Source organism: Pristis pectinata, chromosome 23, assembly GCF_009764475.1.
Source record: "Pristis pectinata isolate sPriPec2 chromosome 23, sPriPec2.1.pri, whole genome shotgun sequence".
In the NCBI taxonomy this organism is placed as follows: domain Eukaryota; kingdom Metazoa; phylum Chordata; class Chondrichthyes; order Rhinopristiformes; family Pristidae; genus Pristis; species Pristis pectinata.
In genome coordinates, this window is record NC_067427.1 from 36,047,709 (window position 1) to 36,070,795 (window position 23,087).

General features: G+C 49.7%; 1 protein-coding gene across 1 annotated transcript; it reads right to left on the bottom strand.

The window, feature by feature from the left end:
* Positions 1-1,345: 1,345 nt before the first annotated feature.
* LOC127582023 (nicotinate-nucleotide pyrophosphorylase [carboxylating]-like) lies at positions 1,346-6,960 on the bottom strand. Its single transcript, XM_052036953.1, is given in 5 exon segments — positions 1,346-1,599; positions 3,010-3,145; positions 6,396-6,505; positions 6,508-6,705; positions 6,708-6,960. Coding segments are annotated over 5 exon segments (951 nt in total).
* Between the last annotated feature and the right edge of the window lie 16,127 nt (positions 6,961-23,087).

Here is a 23,087-nt window from a genome sequence, read left to right on the forward strand (position 1 = left end):
GAGACTCCCACTTTATCCCCCTCGCTTTGAACTATGACCGTGTCTAATTCTAACTCTGCTGCAACCTCTGACATAGAAAACCTCTCTTTGTCCAGCCTGGGCTCTCTGTCTCAAGATCCTCCTCGCTCTCCACACCACCTCTCTCTCTCTCTCTCTCTCTCTCTCTCTCTCTCTCTCTCTCTCTCTCTCTCTCTCTCTCTCTCTCTTTCTCTCTACAACCTCGACTTCCACCCTCTCTCTTTCTCTAACCCCGACTCTCTCTCTTTAGGGTAGGAAGTGTGGCGGACCACAATCATCGGATTAAGCGGGGTGGTTTGTGCTTTCGGGCATGGGTGTGCGTGAGTGAGCGTCGGAGTGAGCCTCCTGTGCGCGGATGTTTTCCGGAGGTCCGGGCTTCATTGCCAACAGGAAAACCTTGTTAGCTCTGGAAAAATGGGAGCTTGCCAACATTTTCTCACATCCCTCACTACACTCTCAAGAAGCTCGGGAGTTTGCCACCATGTATTGCCCAATCCAAACCGGCTCTCGAGAATCGGCGGGCGTGACAGCATTTATTGCCCATCCCTCATGCCCGTCAGGAAATTGAGGGTGCGAAAGCGTTTATTTCCCATGCCTAATTGTCCCACAGGAATATGTGGACATTGCCACCATTTAGCGCCCATCCCTAATCGCTCCCTCGAGTGGGGGGGGGGGTGGTGAGAAGGTCCTCTAAATACTGGCATCCCTTCTGGTGACGGGGCTCCATGCAGGGTGGACGAATGAGAGGGAGAACTAGAGTGACGACGACCGTGAGAGGGAGGGAGGAAGGGAGAGAGGAAGGGAGAAAGAGGCAGAAGTTGAGAATAGAATGAGGGAGAGTGGAGAGAGGAGAGAGAGGGGTTGGGGGTAAGAGGGAGTTGGGGCGGGAGGGAGAGGGGAGACAAGTGGATGAAGAAGGGAAGGTGAAGTGTGAGGGAGAAGCAGCCTTTGCTGCGTGGTAGTGTAGTCTGTGTGTAAGTGTATCTGTATGTGTGTGTGTGTGTGTGTGTGTGTTTGTGTTTGTGTATATATTAATGTGTGTGTTCGTGTTTGTGTTCATGTGGGTGTGTGTTTATGTGTGTTTATGTGGCTGTCTGTTTATGTCTTTGTGTTTGTGTGTGTGTGTGTGTGTGTGTGTGTGCGAACCTGTGTGTGTCCCGTCTATGCTCGCCCCGCGGTACAATCGGCAGGACCAATGCGCAGTAACAAAACGTACGCGGACGTGCTGCTGAGAGCGTTTCAATCCGTCGTTTATTGAACTCGGGCCGGGGGAACAGGAGCAGACTTCGGTCTCCCCACACACCCTCACACCTCCACCACCCGCACCCTAGAAGGCGAAGTCGCTCGGTTCCAGCGACGGGTCAGGTGCTGGGGAGGACCAGGACTCGGGCTCGCTGCCCAGCTCGGGAAGGCCCTTCATAGAGAAGTCGAGAGCGGTCAGCTGCTGCGTGAAGGATCCCAGCGGGATGACGTCGACGTGAGGGCTGAGGTAGACGGGCAGCTTCTCCTGGGTGATCCCACCGCTGGCTTCGATCAGCAACCGCGGGAACTCTTGCTTCAGGGCCCTAGCGGCGTCCTGCACTCCCTGGGGGGAGAGCGAGAGTGTCAGCACATTGCAGAGGTCTCTCCTTCCGCCCAACCTCTCCATGCAGACCAAAGGTGCTATCGAGCCTGTACCATTTGCCCGCTTTGGGCCTATGTCCCTCTGAACCTTTCCTATAGCTGTCCCAGTCCAAGCGTCTGTTAAATGAACCTGCCCATAACACTTCCTCTGGCATCTATTTCCAAAAGCCCCGCACCCTCTGAATGAAAAACATGATTCTTTAAATCTTACCCCTCACACCTTAAACCTGCACCCTCCAGTTTTAGACTCCGGTGTCCTGGGGGGAAAAGACTGATACCATCCACTTAATGTATGTCCCTCAGATGATTTTGTAAACCTCTGTCTGTTCTTCCCTCGGCCTCCTTCGCTCCAGGGATAACAGTCCCGGCCTTTCCGATGTCTCCTAATAACTTGAACCCTCCAGTCCTGGTAACATCCTGCTGAATCTTTTCTCCACCCTCTCCGGCTTAATCACATCCTTCATGCAGCTGGGGAGGGTGCAGAAAAGATAAACCGATGCCTTATGCAGCTGTAACGTGACGTCCCAAATCCTGTACTCAGTGCCCTGTCCCATGAAGGCCAGCGGGCTGAACGCCTTCTTCAGCAGCCTGTCTGCCTGTGTCTCCACTCTCCGGAAACGATGTACTTGAACCTCGAGGTCTCTGTTCTACAGCACACCCAAGGAACCTATCTCTCAGAACAGCTCTCTCTCGCTCTCTCTCAATCTCTCTCGCTCACTCACTCTGTCTCTTTTTCTTTCTCTCTTTCTCTTTCTCTCTCTCTCGCTCGCTTTCTTTCCATCACACAATCCGTCTCGTTCAATCTCATTCTCTCACACACACATACACACATACTCACTCAGAGAGACTCAAACACACAAAGCCGCAGACTCACACACACACTCGCACATACTCGCGCGCGCGCACACACACACACACACACGCGCGCGCGCACAGTCACTCACATGGAAAAACACAAACTCACATACACACAGAGCTACTGTCACAAACAAACCCTCACACACACACGGACACTGAGTCAAACAGACTCACACACACACACACACACACACACACACACACACACACACACACACACACACACACACACACACACACACACAACACGACCATCACTGCCCCACGCATCCAAAATCATACTCACCAGCCCACCCGGTTCACCGACCATGTGTATGTGTGAGTGGGAGATAAACACAGACCACGCCATCAGCGCGGACAGGAAAGCAGTGCGCGGCATCTCGGAGAGGAGGAGGCAGCCGTCAGAAGCGAGGGAGCGAGAAAGATCAGCAGTGAGTGAGAGAGGGAGCGAGAGAGAGTCAGAGGGAGAGAGAGGAGAGACAGAGACAGAGAGTCAAGCGCCGATCGCACTAACCTGGGAAGTAAAGTTGTCCAGCATCACGATATCGGCTCCCGCCAGAACGGCCTGGCGTGCCTCCTCCAGCGAGAGCGACTCTACCTTCGTCTTGTTATAGACACTCGCGATCATCCGGGCTTCCCGCGCCGCCTGGGAACAGAGACGCAGTCAGAGGGGGAGACTGCGGTCACTGATATCTGGTCCCGGAAGGGCAGAGGACGGTGTGTCTGCGGTCTTGTCCTAGTTCCCTGATTAATGATCTCTCCCCTCTCCCACTAGTTATCGACGAGTTTAACTCCTGTAAACCAGTGACTACCCATCCTTGCCTCAGATATCTGGATTACGAGTCCCAAAGCAACGACCCCCCTTGGTTACCCAGGTAAATACACCGTACTATCCCTGTTATCCCGGTAATCTGTGCACATCGGCCCCTTTTTACCTGGTTAACGGTAAACTAATACCCTGGTCTGACGAACCTTTGGAGTTCATGAAAGAGGTAACTGAGGGGACAGATGAAGATAGGGTAGTGGGGTTTTCTATGCGGACTTCAATAAGGCTTTTGACAAGGTCCCGCATGACAGGCTGATCTGCATGTTTCTGTCACATGCGATTCAGAGGGATCGAGTGAGGTGGGTTCAGAATTGGCTCGATGGTAGGAAGCAGAGTGTGATGGTTGATGTTCGATTCTCCAACAGGAGGCACGTGACCAGTGGGGTGCCCCAGGAGTCAGTGCTGGGACCTCTGTTATTCATTATGTATGCCAATGATACGAGTATCAATGAACATGACACGATTAGCAAGTTTGCTGATGACAATATATTCTAGGGCCTTGTTGATAGTGAAGCAGGTTACAGTGAATTGCAGAGAGATCTTCATCAGCTGTGAAGATGGGCTGAGGAATGGCAAATGGTCTTCAAATCAGGTAAGTGTGAGGTGATGCATTTCAGACATTCAAACCAGGGTAGCACTTGTACAGACAATGGCAGGGCTCTGACGTGCGTTATGGAACAGAAGGACCTTGGAGTACAAGTCCACAGTTCACAGAAAGCGGCCGCGGAAGTGGACAGAGTGACGAAGAAGGCGTTTGGCATGCTGGTCTTCATCAGTCAGGGCATCGAGTTCAGTAGTCGGGGCATTATGTAAGTCGTTGTTGAGGCCGCACTTTGAGTATTGTCTTCAGTTTTGGTCAGCCTCTGAGAGGGAAGACATTGTTAAGCAGGATAGGGTGCAGAAGAGGTTTACGATTATGTGGCCTGGACTGGAGGGCCTGTGCAACAGGGAGAGGTTGGCCATGCTGGATCATTATTCCTTGGAGCTTATGATAATGAGGGGTGATCTCAAAGAAGTATATAACAGCATGAGGGGTATGGATCAAGTGGACGGTCATAGTCTTTTCCCTAGGGTTGGGGAGAGAAAAACATGGGGCAAAGATTCAAGAAATTAGGGAGGCATGTAAAAGAGACCTGAGAGGTAACTTCCTTACACAGAGTGTAGTGAGTACATGGAATGAGGAAGTTGTCGATGCGGGTACAAATGCAACATTTAAGAGATATTTGGATAGGTTGATGGATTGGAGAGGCTTGGAGGTTTATAGGCCGAACGCGGGCAACTGGGGACTTGCAGGGACAATGCTGTGGTCGTCACGGACAAGCTGGGCTGAAGGGCATGTTTCCGTGCTGTATGACTCCATGGTTAACCAGGTAATGAGTCTACCAAATGTCGTTGAATGGTTAAAACTTGTCATCCCACGCCTGTGTCCGCTCTCCTGAGCAACGATAACTTTTGTTTGGTTCCTCAAGTTACGGGGATATACCCTGCCCCTGAATATCAGGTTAACGGAGAGCAACACCCACGCCCTTGCATCGTTACCCGGGTTACAAACCACATCCTCTGACAGGTTACCAAGGCAAAATGTCTACCAGCCCCTGGCCCTGGTTACCTTGGCAACACAAGATGCTGCCTACCCTGGTAACTCAGATGACGAGTGACCTCTGCCCTCAGTTACCCAGGTAGAGAATGGCGCCCCCTTGCCCAGGGATCCGGTCATTGGCCCCTTCAATCCCCCCTCCCCCATTGCTGCCTCGGATAACCTGGTAATCCTGCTCAGATTACCCCAGCAATGCCTCCCTGTACATGTTACCAGATAATGACGCGCCCACTGCCAGTTACCAGAGTAACGACACCTCCACTCTTGGATACCAAGACAACGGCAAGGCATCACCCCGATTCTCCTGGCAAACCACACTCCACGGCCTCCCAGTCAGCCAAGTCCCCAGGACCCAGGATATCAACAACAACTGCCTCTCAGTTTCCGAGGCAACCACCAGCCTCGTCCCCAGTTACTGGTATACTACAATCCCCACTGCCGGTTACTCAGGGAACCAACCGCCGATATCTAGTTACCTGTAAAACAACAGACCGTACTGCCGGTTACCCAGGCTAGCAGCTGCCCATCGCTCCTGTTCACAGTTAAAGAACTGGCCCCGGCTCCCGGTTTCCGAGGGAATTACTTGCCTCGATCCCAGTTACCAGGGGAAATAACAACACCTGCCTTCAGGTTTCAGAGGCAACGACCCACCTAGTCCCGAGTTACGAGGGAAGCATCACCCAGATCTGGTTACCCAAGCAACAGCCCAGCCACATTCCAGTTACGGTAGAAACGATCCCACCCGACCCCGGTTACCCAGGCAACCAACTACCTCGTCCTCAGTTACAGGCCAAACAACTCCCCCCTCCCAGTCACTCAGGAAACTGCGCTTCCAGTCCCAGTTATCAGGGAAAGAACACCCACTGCCTCTCCGTTGCCCAGTCAATCAATTCATCCTCAGTTACGAGGAAAATAACACCATCTGCCTCCCGGTTATCCAGGTAACCACCCGCCTCGACCTCAGTAACCATATAACAATAGACCACGCCTGCAGTTACCCAGGAAACCAACAACTTAGTCCCCATTTACCAGAGCAACAACAACACCCCGACTCCGGTTACAACCACCTTCTTCTGAGCAACAAGGGAAGGAGCACACCGCCTCACGGTTACCAAGGCAGCAACCGGCCAAGACCCCAGTGATCAGGGAAACAGCACCTACCGCCAGGCAACTGCCCGGCTGGTGCTGCAGTTACCAAGGAAGCAAGATCCCATGCTCCAAATTACCCAGCCAACCAACCTCCTTGCCTACAGTTACCAAGGAAACAATACCCAATTTTCCTGGTTAACCAGGAAACCACACACCTCATCCGGAATAACCAGGGAAACCTCAGATCCACCTTGCAGTTTTCGAGGTAAAAAACCACGCAATTCCCAGTTATCAGGGAAACAGCAGCGTTCCGACACCGTTTACTCCGAAACCAACAACCCAGATTTCTGCTACAAAGCCAATAACACTTCCAGCACCGGTTACCTTAGCGATATCGCCGACCACCACCAGGTGATTGTCCTTGAACATGAGCAGGTTGCTGAGGCCGTATCGATTGGTCTCAACCCCACCCACCGCCATGACGTGCTTTTCACCAGCCGGAAGCCAGGGGTGGTCTTTCGGGTACCCGCCAGCCGCTCGCTCCAGCCCAGGGAGCGGGCCAGTTCTTGAGCGGAACGGCAGGACTTGGCCACCTCGCTAGCCCGGCCAAGAACGTTGAGGGCGGACCTTTCGGACAGCAGCAGGGCCGGGCCGATCCCCAGATACGGTCCACTGTGCAGACGGGCTCCAGGTCCTCCCCGTCCCGCCACAGCCAACGGGCCCGGCAGCCGGCCTCCCGGCAGCCGGCCTCCCGGAAGACCGCCTGGGCGAAAGGCGAGCCGGCTAGAACCGAGGGAGACTTGAGGAAGAGGGTGGCCCCTACCGGACGCTCACCCACCACAGACCCCGCCCAATCCAGCTGAGGTGAGTCCTCCAACAGCCACTGGCGCGCCAGACGGCGTAGTGAAGAGGGCGGCAGGAGGTGGGAGGGGTCCGGGATTGGCTCCATGGTCCGTGTCTCTGTAGGGTGGAGGACGTAGGTTAGAGGGGATGTGTCAGCGAGGAGGATCGGGTTGTGTCTCCTGGGTGTCGGGGTACTGAGCGTTAGAGGGGCAGGGATGGTTAGAGCGGGTGGGTGTTAGTGATGGTGATGGTTAAGAGGGCCTGTGTGGGTTCCCGGGTGTGACTCCGAGGTACGGGGAGTAGAAAGATGGAGGGTGGGCTGGAGGCGGTGTTAGTTTGTGAGGGTCCAGAGTGTTTCATCTGGTTACAGGGGATAGCGAGAGTTTTAGAGGGGCGAGGTGTTAGTGAGGGAGTCTTCGGTTTGTGACCTGGTTACAGGGAAGAAGACGGGTTAACGGGTGTGGTAGTGAGAGAGTACCGGGTGTGTCTCCTGGTCGCGGAGAGGAAGAGGGAAGTTTATTGGGGGTGGAATTAGTGTGTGTGTCCCATGTGTTTAATGGATACAGGGGAGAGAGATGGGGTTGGAGGGGTGGTGGTGAGGTTGGTACCGGTTATATAAATGCCTGGGTCAGAGGGTGGAGACTGGGTAAGGTTAGATGGGGTGGAGTTAGTATGGGGTTCTATGGGGTCCTGGGAACAGGGATTAGCGAGAGGTTCAGAAGGGGTGGGAGTTCGTGAGAGGAATTTCTGGCGTATCTCCTGGGTACGGGGGAGGGAATGTTAGATTGGATGGTAGTGAGCGTGGGTTCCGTGCATGTCTCCTAAGTATGAGGGAGCTGGAGGGTGAGAGGTCGTGCAAGTAACTGAGCGTGGCCCCGGTGTTTCTCCTGTGTACAGAGTAAGGGGGAGAGGGAGGGTAAGAATGGGTGGGAGTTAGTGAGGGTGTCCCGGGTGTTTTTCCTGCATACGACGTGGGAGAAGGAGTTCAATGTGTTGGCGTTTGTGAGGGTGTTCCAACTGTGTCTCCAGGGTATAGGGGAGAGAGGAAGCGTAAGAGAGAGTGAGATTTTCTCAGGAGATCCCGCGTGTTTCTTCTCTTTTTCATTCTCCCCTCTCTCTGTCCACTTTCTCCCCTCTCTATCCCACAGTCTCTCCCTATTGTCTTCCTTTATCCCCGTCTCTCGTCTCCCTCAATCTCTTCCTCCCTCTATCCTCCTTCTGTCTCTCTCCTCTCTCTAACTCTGTGAAACTCGTTCTCCCCTTCTCCCTCTCCCTCTCTCTCATTTACTCTCTCGCCCATTCTCTCTCTCCCCTTCTCTATCTTTCCAACTGGAACTCCCAACCCCACTTCCTGCCCTTGTTGCCAGGACTGAGGGTTGGAAATCTCGGTGTCGCTGGGTCAGTGGGAAGGTCAGGGCTAGTCTGAGGATCTCTCTCGCTCTGTCGACACTGCCTCACGAGAGGATACTGGACACTAAGGACTCACCCGTCCCTCTGCCTATCACCAGTTAAATGTTTATCTGTGGTGCAGAGTGGTGCAACACCTCAAAGACAGAGAGGGAAAGGGGGATTTGGGTTTATGAAGAGAGAGAGAGGCGAGAGAGAATGTATCGACGTGAGGGCGGGCAGAGAGAATCGGGGTAAAAGGAAAGTCGGGGTTGGAGAGAGCATGTCACAGGAGCGGAGTTGACGACATAATGATTATCTTTGTTCATCTTGAAATATCAGTCAAGTTTTTTTCTTTTGACTTTTTTTAGTTTGTTTCGATTTATTACTTATATTGTTTTTATTTTGACGGTTCTTTATTATACAATAAATCATTTTCTTTCACTTTTTGATTTTTTTTGTGTTGTATTCGCTTACTAAGAGACCGTGGGGTCTAGAATGTATTTTTTATTCTTTAGGATTATATATGTTATGATTGTCCTCCCGATTTATTTGTATTACGTGGATAAATACTGATTTTATATGTATTAATCTGTATTAATTTGAAAATTAATAAAAAAATTGAAGAAGTAGGTGAGAGGATGTCGTGCTCAGAGAGAGAGGGGCAAAAGAGTGGTGGTTGGAGAGGGAAAGATTCATCGGGGTTTGAGAGAAAGAGTCGGGGTTCGAGAGAGGGAATCTGGGTTCGAAAGTGGCAGCAAGATTCGGGGTTGAAGAGGAGGGAGGGAGCCGATGATTCATAGAGGGGGTGAAGATTAGAGTGAGAGACAATATTGGGGGTTAGACAGAGAAAGGACGCGACGAACAGAAACATGGAAGGAGGTGAACCTTGGAAGACACAGAGAAAATGAGGGAAAGGGCAAAAGAGGAGGATATAGAGAGGGAGTGGAGAGAAAGATGATTGGGAGAGAGGTGGGAGAGGGGAGGGAGAGATGGGACATTCACCTCGCATTTGACGACAGCGTCTGGACTCAGACTGTGGAAAGTCTCTTTACACCGGACACACTGCTCACCAGGATTCTCTCTCTCTCTCTCTCTCTCTCTCTCAAACACCGACTCCCCATCTCTATCTCTGTTTGTGAAGTGTTGCACCACACTGGACCACAGATAAACACTGTCCGCCTGATAGGGAGAGGGCAAAGGGTGTCTGCTTGGTGTCCACGGTCTGCTGTTGAGACAGCATCGATCGAGAGACAGATCCACAGCACAGCGCAGACCTTTGACCTCACACAGAAACCCCACTATTTTCAACCCCCTGCCGGGGTTACCAGCGGAGAAGGAGAGAACGAGTGCGGGACAGAGAGTGGTGGAAGAAGAGGCGGAGAGAAAGCGGGAGAAGGAGTGAGAAGCAGAAGGAGAGGGCGAAAAAGAGGCAGAGACTGTCGCGGTTACCTGAGACAGACGGGGTAAGAGAGACAGTCGGGCTTACAGAGAGTCAGAGAGAGAAGTGTCAGGGTGAAACAGGGAGTGGGAGAGAGAGACACACATGGAGGTAAATGGAACAGGGAAGATAGAAAAGAAGGGAAAAGTGAAAGAGAGAGCGGCAGTGGATGAGGAAGGAGAAACAAAGATGAAAAGAGTGGGAGAGGGGTGGGAGAGAGAGAGGATCGACAGACGAGTGTGGGGAGATAGACAGGGAAGGTGCCTTGGGGAGGGAAATGGGAGACTCACCTCACACCGGACGACAGCGTCTAGACTCAGACTGTGTAAACCCTCTTTACACCCGACTCCCTGCTCCCGGTCCTGTCTATCGCCCTCGCTCTGAACTTTGACCCTGTCCCCGAATTTCAGCAGTCCCGCGCCTTCTTACCCAGAATACCTCTGTCCCACCCAGACTCTCTCTCTCTTTCTCTCTCTAACTGCGACTCCCTCGTTCTGTCTCTGTTTGTGAAGTATTGCACCACTCTGTACTACAGATAAACACTGCCCTGGTGAAAAGGAGAGGGCAAAGTGTGTCTGCTTGGTGTCCAGGGTCCGCTGCTGATAGATCGTCGGGCCACACAGAGAGAGAGAGAGAGAGAGAGAGAGAGAATACCAAGCACAGCGCAGACCTTCCATCTCACACAGAGACACCACTATTTCCAAACCTCTGCCTTGTTTACCAGCGGGGAAGGAGAGAATGAGTGGGGGGCAGAGAGTGGTGAAAGGTGAGGCGGACAGAAAGTAGGAGAGAGAGAGAGAGAGTCGGGTCTCGAGTGAGAATGGTTCGTGGCTAGAGCGTGAGAGTCAGGGTGAGAGGTAGGGACAGTGGTGTCAGAGAGAGAGGCAGAGAGAAAGAAAGAGAGAGAGAGGTGGTGAAGCAAGATCGGTGGGTGTGGAGGAGGACGAGAGGCTGACCTGTCACCGGACGACAGCGTCTGGACTCAGACTGTGGAAACCCTCTTTACACCAAACTCCCTGTCCTGGTCCTGATCCTCTCAATGCCTCGTCCCCCTCGCTCTGAACACTGACCAGCAACACCGCGACCACTTTTCGCTACAATGGACTTTGTTTCTTGTGTTGCAATCGTGTTCTTTCTTGTAAAAGAATACTATATCTACAATTTATTTTTCATGTGCATATCGCGTATCTGATGCTTTGTGCCTGTGATGCTGCTGCTGGTCAGTTTTTCATTGCACCTGTGCACACATGGACTTCTGCATCTGACAATAAAGTCGACTTTGACTTTGACTTTGAATTGTTGAGAGACGTCATCGGATTTGGGGATGTGAAGGGATTAACGAGACAAGGGCGAAGTGGAAAGGAGGCGGATCAGCTATAATGTTATTACGAGGGGAAGTTAAGATCTCAAATGCTGTACTCCGTGTATATTTTAATGTTCTCTCATGCATGAAAATAATGATGGATATTCGACGTGGACGTGGTAGGCGACGGGCTGTCTGGGTCACGGGGAGATAGAACAGGGAAACGGGCCACCAAACACCCATTTTAATCACATTTTTAGAAATATACCGAAATTCCAATCAACTGCCTCCCAAACGTAACGCTCACTCTTACTAGGGCCAATTTACAGTGGCCAGTGCATCTATCAAGCCTATGTCGTTGGGATGTGGGGGGAATCCGGAACACCCGGACGGAAACACGGACTGTCTCTCTGAGAAAGTGCAAACACAACACACACACACACACACACACACACACACACACACACACACACACACACACACACACACACACACACACACACACACACACACACCCTAGACAGGTCAACGGCAGTCGGGGTAAACCCTGGTCTCTGGAGATGTGGCAGGCAGTGAATCCACAACTGTGTCGCCCAACTCTATGATTCTCAAAGGATCCCATGATTATGTGAAGAACGGGGGAGTTTTTCCTGATAACCATTGTTTATTACTCAAACAGCATTACTTTGGTAGGTCACCAAAGACTCTTGCAAATTTCTACAGATGTATGGTGGAGAGCATTCTGACTGTTTGCATTACCGCCTGATATGGAGGTTCCGATGTGCACGATCGCAAGTGGTTGCGCAGGGTTGGAGACTCAGCCAGCTCCATCACGGGCACAACCCTCCCTGCCATCGAAGGCAACTTCAAGAGGCGGTGCCTCAAGAAGTCGGCATCCATCACTGAGGATCCTCACCATACGGGACGTGCCCTCTTCTCGTTACTACCATCGGAGAGGAGGTAAAGGAGCCGGGACACCAACACTCAACGATTCAGGAACTGCTTCTTCCCCTCCGCCATCAGATTCCTGAACTGTTCGTGAACCACTTTATTCCTCTTTTTGCACTATTTATTTATTTTTGTGATGTAGAAACTTTTCAATCTTGCACTGTACTGCTGCCTCAAAACAACAAATTTCACGATATGCATCAGTGATAATAAACTGGATTCTGATTCCGAGAAATATACTTTTCATATTGAAGGGTTGCGGCAGTGATTTGGAGGTATGCACCATTGAAGAGTTGCGGCCGGGGTTTAGAGGTATGCAGCATTGAAGAGTTGGGGGACGGGTTTAGAAGTGTGCACCACTGAATTGCTGGGCCGGGGTTTAGAGGTGTGCAGCATTGAAAAGTTGGGGCAGAGGTTTAGAGGTGTGCAGCATTGAAACGTTGGGACAGGGGATTAGATGTGTGCAACATTCAATAGTTGAGGCATGAGTTTCGAGGTGTGAACCATTGAAGAGCTGAGCCTGGGTTTAGAGTGTGCACCATTGAAGACTTGGGACAGGGGTTTAGAGGCGTGCATCATTGCAGAGTTGTGGCAGGGATTTAGAGGTGTACAGAATTTAAGAGATGGGGCAGGTGTTAGAGGTGTGCACTATTGAAGAGTTGCGGTCGGAGTTTAGACGTGTGCAACACTGAAGAGTTGGGGCAGGGATTTAGACGTATGCACTATTGAAGAGTTGCAGTCGGTGTTTAGACGCGTGCAGCATTGATGAGCTAGCCCGGTGTTTAGACGTGTGCACCATCGAAGAGTTGGGGCAGGGGTTTAGAGGTGTGCACCATTGAATATTTGGGGCAGGGTACAGAAGTGTGCACCATTGAAGAGTTGGGGCAGGGGTTCAGAGATGTACTTTCAAGAGTTGGGGCAGTTGTTTAGACGTGTGCACCATTGAAGATTTGGGGCAGGCGTACAGACGTGTGCACATTGAAGAGTTGGGGCAGGGGTTTTGACGTGTACAACATTGAAGATTTGTGGCAGGGGTTTAGAGGTGTGCATCATTGAAGAGTTGGGGCAGGGGTTTAGTCGTCTGCATCATTGAAGAGCTGGGCCGGGGTTTAGAGGTGTGCACCATTGAAGAGTTGGTGCACGGATTTAAAGCTGTGCACCATTGAAGGGTTGGGAGGGGTTTAGACGTGTGCACCATTGGGATTTCCTCCGGCGGCAGTGATGACCTGTGCTAGAGGGAGAGGTTGCACTGATCTGGAGGGGGACCCACATCCTGACGGTCAGATTTGCCAGTTCTTTACAGGAGGGTTTAAAATAGATTGGGTGGGGATGGGATCCAAAGCACATGTGAGGAAGGCGGTATTGTGATTGGTTTATTTTTGTCACTTGTACCGAGGTAACAGTGGAAAACCTGTTTTTCATTCGGTTCGTGCAGGTCAATTACTTACACAGTGCCGTGACATTAGCTTCGTACAGAGTGCATTGAGGTAGTACAGGTAAAAATCAATAACAGTAGAGAGTAAAGTGTCACAGCTACAGAGAAAGTGCAGTACAATAAGGTGCACCGTCACAACAAGGTATATCGTGAGGTCAGAGTAATTATTAGGGAACCGTTCAATAGTCTTATCTCAGTGCAGTGGAAGCCGTCCTTGAGCCTGGTCCTGTCCTCAGGCTCCTGTATCTTCTGTTTAATGCAAGAGGAGGGGAGAAAGTATGTTCCGGGTGCTTGGGGCCTTTGATTATGCTGGCTGTTACACCAAGACAGCGATAGGTAAAGACAGAGTCCAAGGAGGGGAGGCTGGTGTCCGTGATGTTTTGAGTTGTGTTCACAACTCTCTGCATTTACTTGCCGTCCTGGGCAGATCTTGGAGCAGGATAAAACGTCGGCACAACATTGTGGGCCGAAGGGCCTGTGCTGTGCTGTACTGTTCTATCTATCTCTGCTTCTGCACTGGGATGAGAGCACAAAATAATTGGGTGCCCTCTACGTTTCTACATAAGATTAGCACAGATGTCATCTTGTTATCAACTTTGAGCTGATGTTATTAACTTTGAGCTGATGTTATAAACTTTGAGTTGATGTTATAAACGTTGAACTGAAGTTACATACTGAGCTACCTCAGTACAGCAACACTGCGACGAATTAACACTTCAATAGACTTTTTTTCTTGTGGTCTACTTGTAAAAATACTGTTTATGTACAACTTATTGTTCTTGTGAATATCGCGTATCTGATACTTTGTGCCTGTGATGCTGCAGCAAGTACGTTTTTATTGCACATGGGCACACACGGACTTGTGCATCTGCCAGCAAACACGACTTTGACTTTGAATCGTTGAGTGACGTGATCGGATTTGGGGATGTGATGGGATTAACAAGACAAGAGCGAAGTGGGACGGAGGCGAATGAACCATAATGTTATTACTAGGGGAATTTAAGAGATTAGATGTTGTACTCCATGTATATTTTAATGTTCTCTCATGTATGAAAATAATGCTTAATATTCGACATGGAGATAGTTGGCGAAAGGCTGTCTGGATGACAGGTAGATAGAACAAGGAACAGGCCACCGACCACCCATTTTAATCACATTTTTAAAAGTTTCTCTATATTCCAACCAACCGCCCCCCAAACGTACCACTCACTCTCACTAGAGCCAATTTACTGCGGCCACTGCACCTATCAAGAATATGTCGTTGGGATGCTGGGGGAATCCGGATCACCCGGACTGAAACGCATACTGTCCCAGGGAGAACGTACAAACACCACACACACACACACACACACACACACACACACACACACACACACACACACACACACACACGCACACACACACACACACACACACACACACACAAGCACACACACAAGCACACACACACGTCACCGGGATCGAACCTTTGTCTCTGGAAAAATGGCAGGCAGTGAATCTACCACTGTGTTCCCCAACTCTATGATTCTCAAAGGATCCCATGATTATGAGAAGAAGAACGGGGGAATTTTCTCTGATAAACATTGTTTATTACTCAAACAACATTACTTTAGTAGGTCAACAAAGACGCTTGCAAATTTCTACAGATGTATGGTGGGGAGCATTCTGACTGTTTGCATTACCGCCTGGTATGGAGGTTCCGATGTGCACGATCGCAAGAGGCTGCGCAGGGTTGGAGACTCAGCCAGCGCCATCACGGCCATAGCCCTCCATACCATCGAAGGCATCTTCAAGAGGCGGTGCCTCAATACGGCGGTATCCATCGCTGAGGATCCCACCATCCGGGACCTGCCCTCTTCTCGTTTCTACCATTGGAGAGGGAGTACAGGAGCCTGAAGACCCACACTCAATGATTCAGGAACAGCTTCTTTCCCTCCGCCACCAGATTCCTGAACGGTTCATGAACCCATGAACACTGCCACTTTATTCCTCTTTTTGCACTATGTACTTATTTTTGTAACGTAGTACTTTTTATATATGCACTGTACTGCCGCTACAAAACAACAATTTTCACGACATGCGTCAGTAATAATAAACCGGATTCTGATTCCGAGAAATATCCTTTGCATATTGAAGAGTGCGGCAGGGATTTAAAGGTGTGCAACATTGAAGAGATGGGGCGGGGGTTTAGAGGTGTGCAGCATTGAAGAGTTGTGGCAGGGATTTGGAGGTGCGCAGCATTGAAGAGTTGGGGCAAGGGTTTAGAGGTGTGCACCATTGAAGAGATGGGCCAGGGGTTTAGAGGTGTGCACCATTGCAGAGCTGGGTCGGGCTGTAGAGGTGTGCACCGTTGAAGAGAGGGCAGGGATTTTGAGGTGTGCACAGTTGAAGAGTTAGGGTAGACGTTCAGAGATGTGCATCATTGAAGTGTTGGGGCAAAGGTTTAGTCGTATGCACCATTGAAGAGATGGGGCAGTTGTTTTGAGGTGTGCAGCATTGAAGAGTTGGGTCAGGGGTTTGCACGTAAGCACCATTAAAGAGCTGTGCCAGGGGTTTAGATGTGTGCACAATTGGGATTTCTTCTGGAGGCAGTGGTGACCTGTGCAAGAGGGAGATGTTGCACTGAACTGGAGTGGGACTCACATTCTGGATGGCATATTTGCTAGTGCTTTAAGGGAGATTTTAAACTAAATTGGGACGGGGTGGGATCCAAAGCACGTGTGATTGGTTTATTGTTGTCACTTGTACCGAGGTACAATGAAAAACCTGTCTTGCATACCGTTCGTCCAAGTCAATTCATTACACAGTGTAGTTATATTGGGTTAGTACAGATTGCATTGAGGTTGTCCAGGTAAAAGCAATAAGAGTACCGAGTAAAGTATATCAGGTACAGAAAAAGTGCAGTGAAATAGCGTGCAAGTTCACAACAAGGTAAATCGTGAGGTCAGAGTCCATCTCATCATATTAAGTAACCGTTCAATAGTCTTATCTCAGTGGGGTGGAAGCTGTCCTTGAGCCTGGTGGTATATTCTCACAGGCTCCTGTATCTTCTGCCTGATGCAAGAGGAGGGAAGAGTGAATGTCCCAGGTGGTTGGGGTCTTTGATTATGCTGGCTGCTACACCAAGACAACGACAGTTAAAGACAGATTCCAAGGAGTGGATTCTGGTGTCCGTGATGTGGTGAGTTGTGTTCACAACTCCGTGAAGTTACTTGCAGTCCTGGGCAGAGCAGTTGCAGTACCAACCCGTGAAATATCCAGATAGGACGCTTTTTATGGTGCATCGATAAAACTTGGTGAGTGTAAAAGGGGAGAACCGAATTTCATTAGCCTTCTGAGGCTGGAATTCGATACAGTATGCAATGGCGCTACGTTCATGGGACTGGGATATTATAGGCATTGTAGAAACATGGCCAATGGAGGAACAGTACTGTAAACTGAATGAGCTTGGAATTTTCTCGTTGGAGACGAGGAAGATGAGAGGTGACTTGATAGAGAAGTGCAGGATGATAAGAGGTAGAGATAGAGTGGACAGTCAGAGACTTTTTTCCCAGAGCGACAATGGCGAACACGATTAGGCATAATTTTAAGGTGATTGTAGGAAGGTGTAAGGGGGATGTCAGGTGTAAGTTCTTTCACACAGAGAGTGGTGGGTGCGTAGAGCGCACTGCCAGAAGAGGTTATGGGGACAGATACATTAGGGACATTTACGAGACTCTTAGATAGGCACTTAAATGATGGAGAAATGGAGGCTATGTGGGAGGGAAGGATCAGATGGATCTTTGAGCAGGGAAACAGGCCACCAACCACACATTTTAATCACATTTTTAAAAGTATCTGTATATTCCAACCAACTGTCCCCCAAACGTACCACTCACTCTCACTTGGGGCAATTTACAGCGGCCAGTGCCCCTATCAACCCTTCCGTCTTTGGGAAGTGGTGGGAATCGCGACCACCCAGACTGAAACGCATACGTTCTCAGGGAGAACGTGGAAACACCACACACACACACACACACACACACACACACACACACACACACACACACACACACACACACACACACACACACACACACACGTGTCACCGGTGGTCGGGATTGAACCCGGGTCCCTGGAGATGTGGCAGCAAGTGACTCTACCGGTTACGCTACTATGCCGCCCAACACTATGATTCTCAAAGGATCCCATGATGATAATAAGAACGGGGGAGTTTTCTCTGTTAACCTTTGTTTATTACTCAAACAACATTACTTCGTTAGGTCACCAAAGACTCTTGCACATTCCTATAGATGTACGGTGAAGAATATTCTGACTGGTTGCAACACCGCCTTGTATAGACGTTTTGATGTGCAGGATCGCAAGAGGCCGCAGAGGGTTGTAAATTCAGCCAGCTCCATCACAGGGACAACCCTCCCCGCCACAGAGGACAATTTCAAGAGCCGCTGCCTCGAGAAGACAGCATCCATCGCAAAGGACCATCGCCACCCGGACATGCCCTATTCTCGTTACTACTATCGGAGAAGCGGTATAAGAGCCTGAAGACCCACCCTCAATGATTCAGGAACAGCTTCTTCCCCTCCGCCATCAGATTCCTGAACGGTTCACGAACCCATGAACACTACCTCTTTATTCCTCTTTTTGCACTATTGATTTATTTTTGTAAAACTTTGTAATTTTTATATCTTGCACTGTACTGCTGCAGCAAAACAACAAATTTCACGTCATCTTTCAGAGATAATAAACCTGATTCTGATTCTAAAAATATCATTTTCATTACCATGTTTCTGCACTGGGATGAGAACAGAAAATCGCTGGGTGCCCTTTAGAGTTTCTATAGAGGATGAGCACAGATGTTATCTTCTTATCAACTTTGAGTTGATGTTATCAACTTTGAGCTGATGTTATTAACTTTGAGTTGATGTTATTAACTCCCAACTTTGAGCTACCTCAGTACAGCAATACCGCGACCACTTTTCACTACAATGGACTTTGTTTCTGGTATCCTAATTGTGTTCCTTCTTGGAAAATAAACTATCTATGTAAAATTTGTTTTTCTTGTGCACATCGCGTATCTGATGTTTTGTGCCTGTGATGCTGCTGCAAGTATGTTTTTCATTGCACCTGTGCTCACATGGACTTGTGCATCTGACAATAAACTCGACTTTGACTTTGACTTTGAATTGTTGAATGACGTAACTGGATTTGGGGATGTGAAGGGATTAACTAGACGAAATGGGACGGAGTCGAATGAGCCACAATGTTATAACTAGGAGAATTTAGGAGATCAAATATTGTACTCCATGTATATTTTAATGTTCTCTCATGCAGGAAAATAATGCTTGGTATTCGATATGGACGTGGTAGGCGAAGGTCTATCTGGGTCACAGGGAGATAGAACAGGGAAACGGGCCACCAACCACCCATTTTAATCACATTTTTCGAAGTCTCCCTACATTCCAATGTACTGACCCGCAAACGTAACACTCACTCTTACTAGGGCCAATTTACAGCAGCCAGTGCACCTATTCAGCCGATGTCGTTGGGATGTGGTGGGAATCCGGAACATCCTGACTGAAACACAGACTGTCTCAGTGAGAACGTGCAAACACTACACACACACACACACACACACACACACACACACACACACACACACACACACACACACACACACACACACACACACACACACGTCACCGGCGGTCGGGATCGAACCCTGGTCTCTGGAGATGTGGCAGGCAGTGAATCTACTACTGTGTCGCCCAACTCTATGATTCTCAAAGGATCCCATGATGATGTGAAGATGAACGGGGGAGTTTTCTCTGATAACTATTGTTTATTACTCAAACATCATTAATTTGGTAGGTCACCAAAGACTCTTGCAAATTTCTACAGAGGTATAGTGGAGAGCATTCTGACTGTTTGCATTACGCCTGGTATGGATGTTCCGATGTGCATGTTCACAAGAGGCTGCGCAGGGTTGGAGACTCAGCCAGCTCCTTCACGGGCACAACCCTCTCTAACATCGAAGGCATCTTCAAGAGGCGGTGCCTCAAGAAGGCGGCATCATCACTGAGGACCCTCACCATCCGGGACATGCCCTCTTCTCGTTACTACTTTTGGAGAGGGTGTACAGGATCCTGAAGCGCAACACTCAACGATTAAGGAATAGCTTCTTCACCTCCGCCATCAGATTCCTGAACGGTCCATGAAGCTATGAACACTACCTCGTTATTCCTCTTTTGCACGATGCAGTTATTTTTGTAACGTAGTAATTTTTATATCTTGCACTGTATTGCTGCCGCAAAACAACAAATCTCACGACATGTGTCAGTAATAATAAAACGGATTCTGATTCTGAGAAATATCCTTTTCATATTGAAGAGTTGCGGCCGGTGTTTAGAGGTGTGCACATTTGAAGAGCTGGGCCGGGGTTTAGAGGTGTTCACATTTGAAGAGCTGGGCCGGGGTTTAGAGGTGTGCACATTTGAAGAGCTGGGCCGGGGTTTAGAGGTGTGCTCATTTGAAGAGCTGGGCCGGGGTTTAGAGGTGTTCACATTTGAAGAGCTGGGCCGGGGTTTAGACGTGTGCACCATTGAAGATCTGGGCCGGTGTTTAGAGGTGTGCACCATTGAAGATTTTCGGCCGGGGTTTAGACGTGTGCACCATTGAACAGTTGGGGCAGGGGTACAGACGTGTGCAACTCGGGCAGCTACCTCACCTCAATTGCTGAAATATGTATCGGCCAAAAGCAGGTGAATGTTATCGGGTAGTTGTTCGAGGAAGGCCTGTTCGAACATTAGGCAGGGCTTGTGTCCCTCGGCCAATGCCAGCATCTAATTCATTAGGGCGGATGGGGATCTGTCCCCCAGGCCGTCGAGATGAAGTCGGCGAGCGGCACGCTCACGACGGGAGATGCCGAAGATCCGAATCAGACGGTCTTTGAAAACTGGGTACTTGTCCTCCTCCGGAGGAGACTGGATGAAGTCTTCGACATGGGCGGCTGTTTTCCTAGTCCAGAGTGCTGACCACATGGTAGTACTTTATGGAGGCGGAGGTAATCTGCCGAAAGTGGAATTGTGCTTCGACCTGGTCGAACCAGACTCTGGGACGAAGCGTTCAAAAGGTGGGCAGCTTGAGTGCCACTGCGTTAGCTGCTGCGTTGTTGTCCATTGTGCGGGTACAGGATCCGTTTGGACCGTCGGGGTCACCAATGTAGCGGCCGCTACCACGATGTGGAAGCAAGATACTAGTCGAAGGGTTTCAAAATAAGAACTGGTTTATTTTCCCGCCTTGCGCGGGCCTTTTAAGAGAGCCTGTTCCCGCACACTCAAACCGGCAATGACGTTGAAGCTACGTCATCAAACCTTTCCCACGCGCGGGTTCTCCCTGTCACTCGGAAAATTCGAAGGCCCACCACCATCTTGGGCCTCGCCGCTCCGTCGTCCCGCGACCCGACCGCCGAGCCGGTTCGCTTGATCGGCCGCTAAGTCGCTAAACAACTTATTTTGCTTGTGCATATCGCGTATCTGATGCTTTGTGCCTGTGATGCTGCTGCCACAGAGTTTGTCATGCACCTGTGCACACACGGACTTGTTCATCTGACAATAAACTCGACTTTGACTTTGAATTTGAATCATTGAGTGACGTCATCGTATTTGGGGATGTGAAGGGATTAACGAGACAAGGGCGAAGTGGGACGGAGGCGAATGAGCCATAATGTTACTACTAGGGGAATTTAAGAGACCAAATGTTGTACTCCATGTATATTTTAATGTTCTCTCATGCATGAAAATAATGCTTGATATTCGACGGACGTGGTAGGCGAAGGGCTGTCTGGGTCACAGGCAGATAGAACAGGGAAACAGGCCACCAACCACACATTTTAATCTCATTTTTAAAAGTTTCTCTATATTCCAACCAACTGCCCCCCAAACGTACCACTCACTCTCACTTGGGACAATTTACAGCGGCCAGTGCACCTATCAACCCTTACGTCATTGGGATGTGGTGGGAATAGTGACCACCCAGACAGAAACGCAGACGGTCTTAGGGAGAACGTGGAAACACCACACACACACACACACACACACACACACACACACACACACACACACACACACACACACACACACACACACACACACACACACACACACACACACGTACTCACACACACACGCACACACACACACGTGTCACCGGCGGTCGGGATTCAACCCGGGTCCCTGGATGTGAGACAGGCAGTGACTCTAACGGCTGCGCCACGATGCCGCCCAAACTGCTATGATTCTCAAAGGATCCCATGATGCGGAGAAGAAGAACGGGGGAGTTTTCTCTGATAACCATTGTTTATCACCAAAGACTCTTGCACATTCCTAGAGATGTACAGTGGAGAACATTCTGACAGGTTGCAGCACCGCCTGGTATGGAGGGTGCAATGCACAGGATCGCAAGAGGCCTCCGAGGGTTGTAGATTCAGCCAGCTACATCACAGGAACAACCCTCCCCGCCACCGAGGACATCTTCAACAGCCGCTGCCTCCAGAAGACCGCATCCATTGCAAAGGACCCTCGCCATTCCGGACATGCCATCTTCTCGTTACTACCATCGGGGAGGAGGTACAGGAGCCTCAAGACCCACTCTCAACGATTCAGGAACTGCTTCTTCCCCTCCGTCATGATATTCCTGAACGGTCCATGAACCTATGAACACTACCTCGTTATTCCTCTTTCTGCACTATTGATTTATTTTTGTAACCTAGAAATTTTTATATCTTGCACTGTAATGCTGCTGCAAAACAACAATTTTCACATGTGTCAGTGATAATAAACCGGATTCTGATTCCGAGAAATATCCTTTTCATATTGAAGATTTGAGGCAGGGGTTTAGAGGTGCGCACCGTTGACGAGTTGGGGCAGGTGTTTAGAGGCGTGCACCATTGGGGCAGGGGTTTTGCTGCGAAAGTGTTGGGGAGATTTTTTTAAATCTGGCTACATTGTTCCACAGCTGAGAATATAGGCAACTATTGCCGAAGCTTTCTTTTCTGTTTCAAGCCCATTTAGTTCACGCTCTCGGAGAGCGTGAGTGGAAAGTGCACAAGTTCGACTGCGCACCTCACCATGCAGAGCAGTTTTATTCTACGTCTGACGGGTGTTGCAGCCTTAACATATTGATCTGATGAGATACTGCATTGTTTATTCATTGTGCACTTCAGCCTGTGGAGTTTGTCGACTCTGTACAAGAAGTGTTTTCCTGTTTGTTTGAAATATGAAGGTAATCAGTAGAGTGGGCAGGAGATCCGCCAATCTATGTAGTAAAGGTTGATGAGCTATTTCTAAACAAAGTTTCTGCACGAACCTCTCCTCTGTGATCCCCAACTATTCCAATTTCCATTTTCGATGAATCTCAAGAATATATAGAGCAGCCGCTCCTCCTCGGCCTCTTCGGTGGGTTTGTCTCCCGCTGGTTGAGGGAAGTCCTTCCCACTTATATCCTGAATGGTTGACCCCATAATATCAGGTTGTGACGCCTTGATCTCGACAGCCCAGTCACGGGATCTAACTTACTCGCATAGGCATTCTGTACGTTACTCCGCGCTGCTTCTGCCCTGAAAAACCTGTGATGCGACTGGGGAACGAATGTTGAACTCCTTTAAACCCGCACTGTACAGGATCAGATTGTGTTTCAGGGGTCGGCATAGAAGCAATTTGGCTG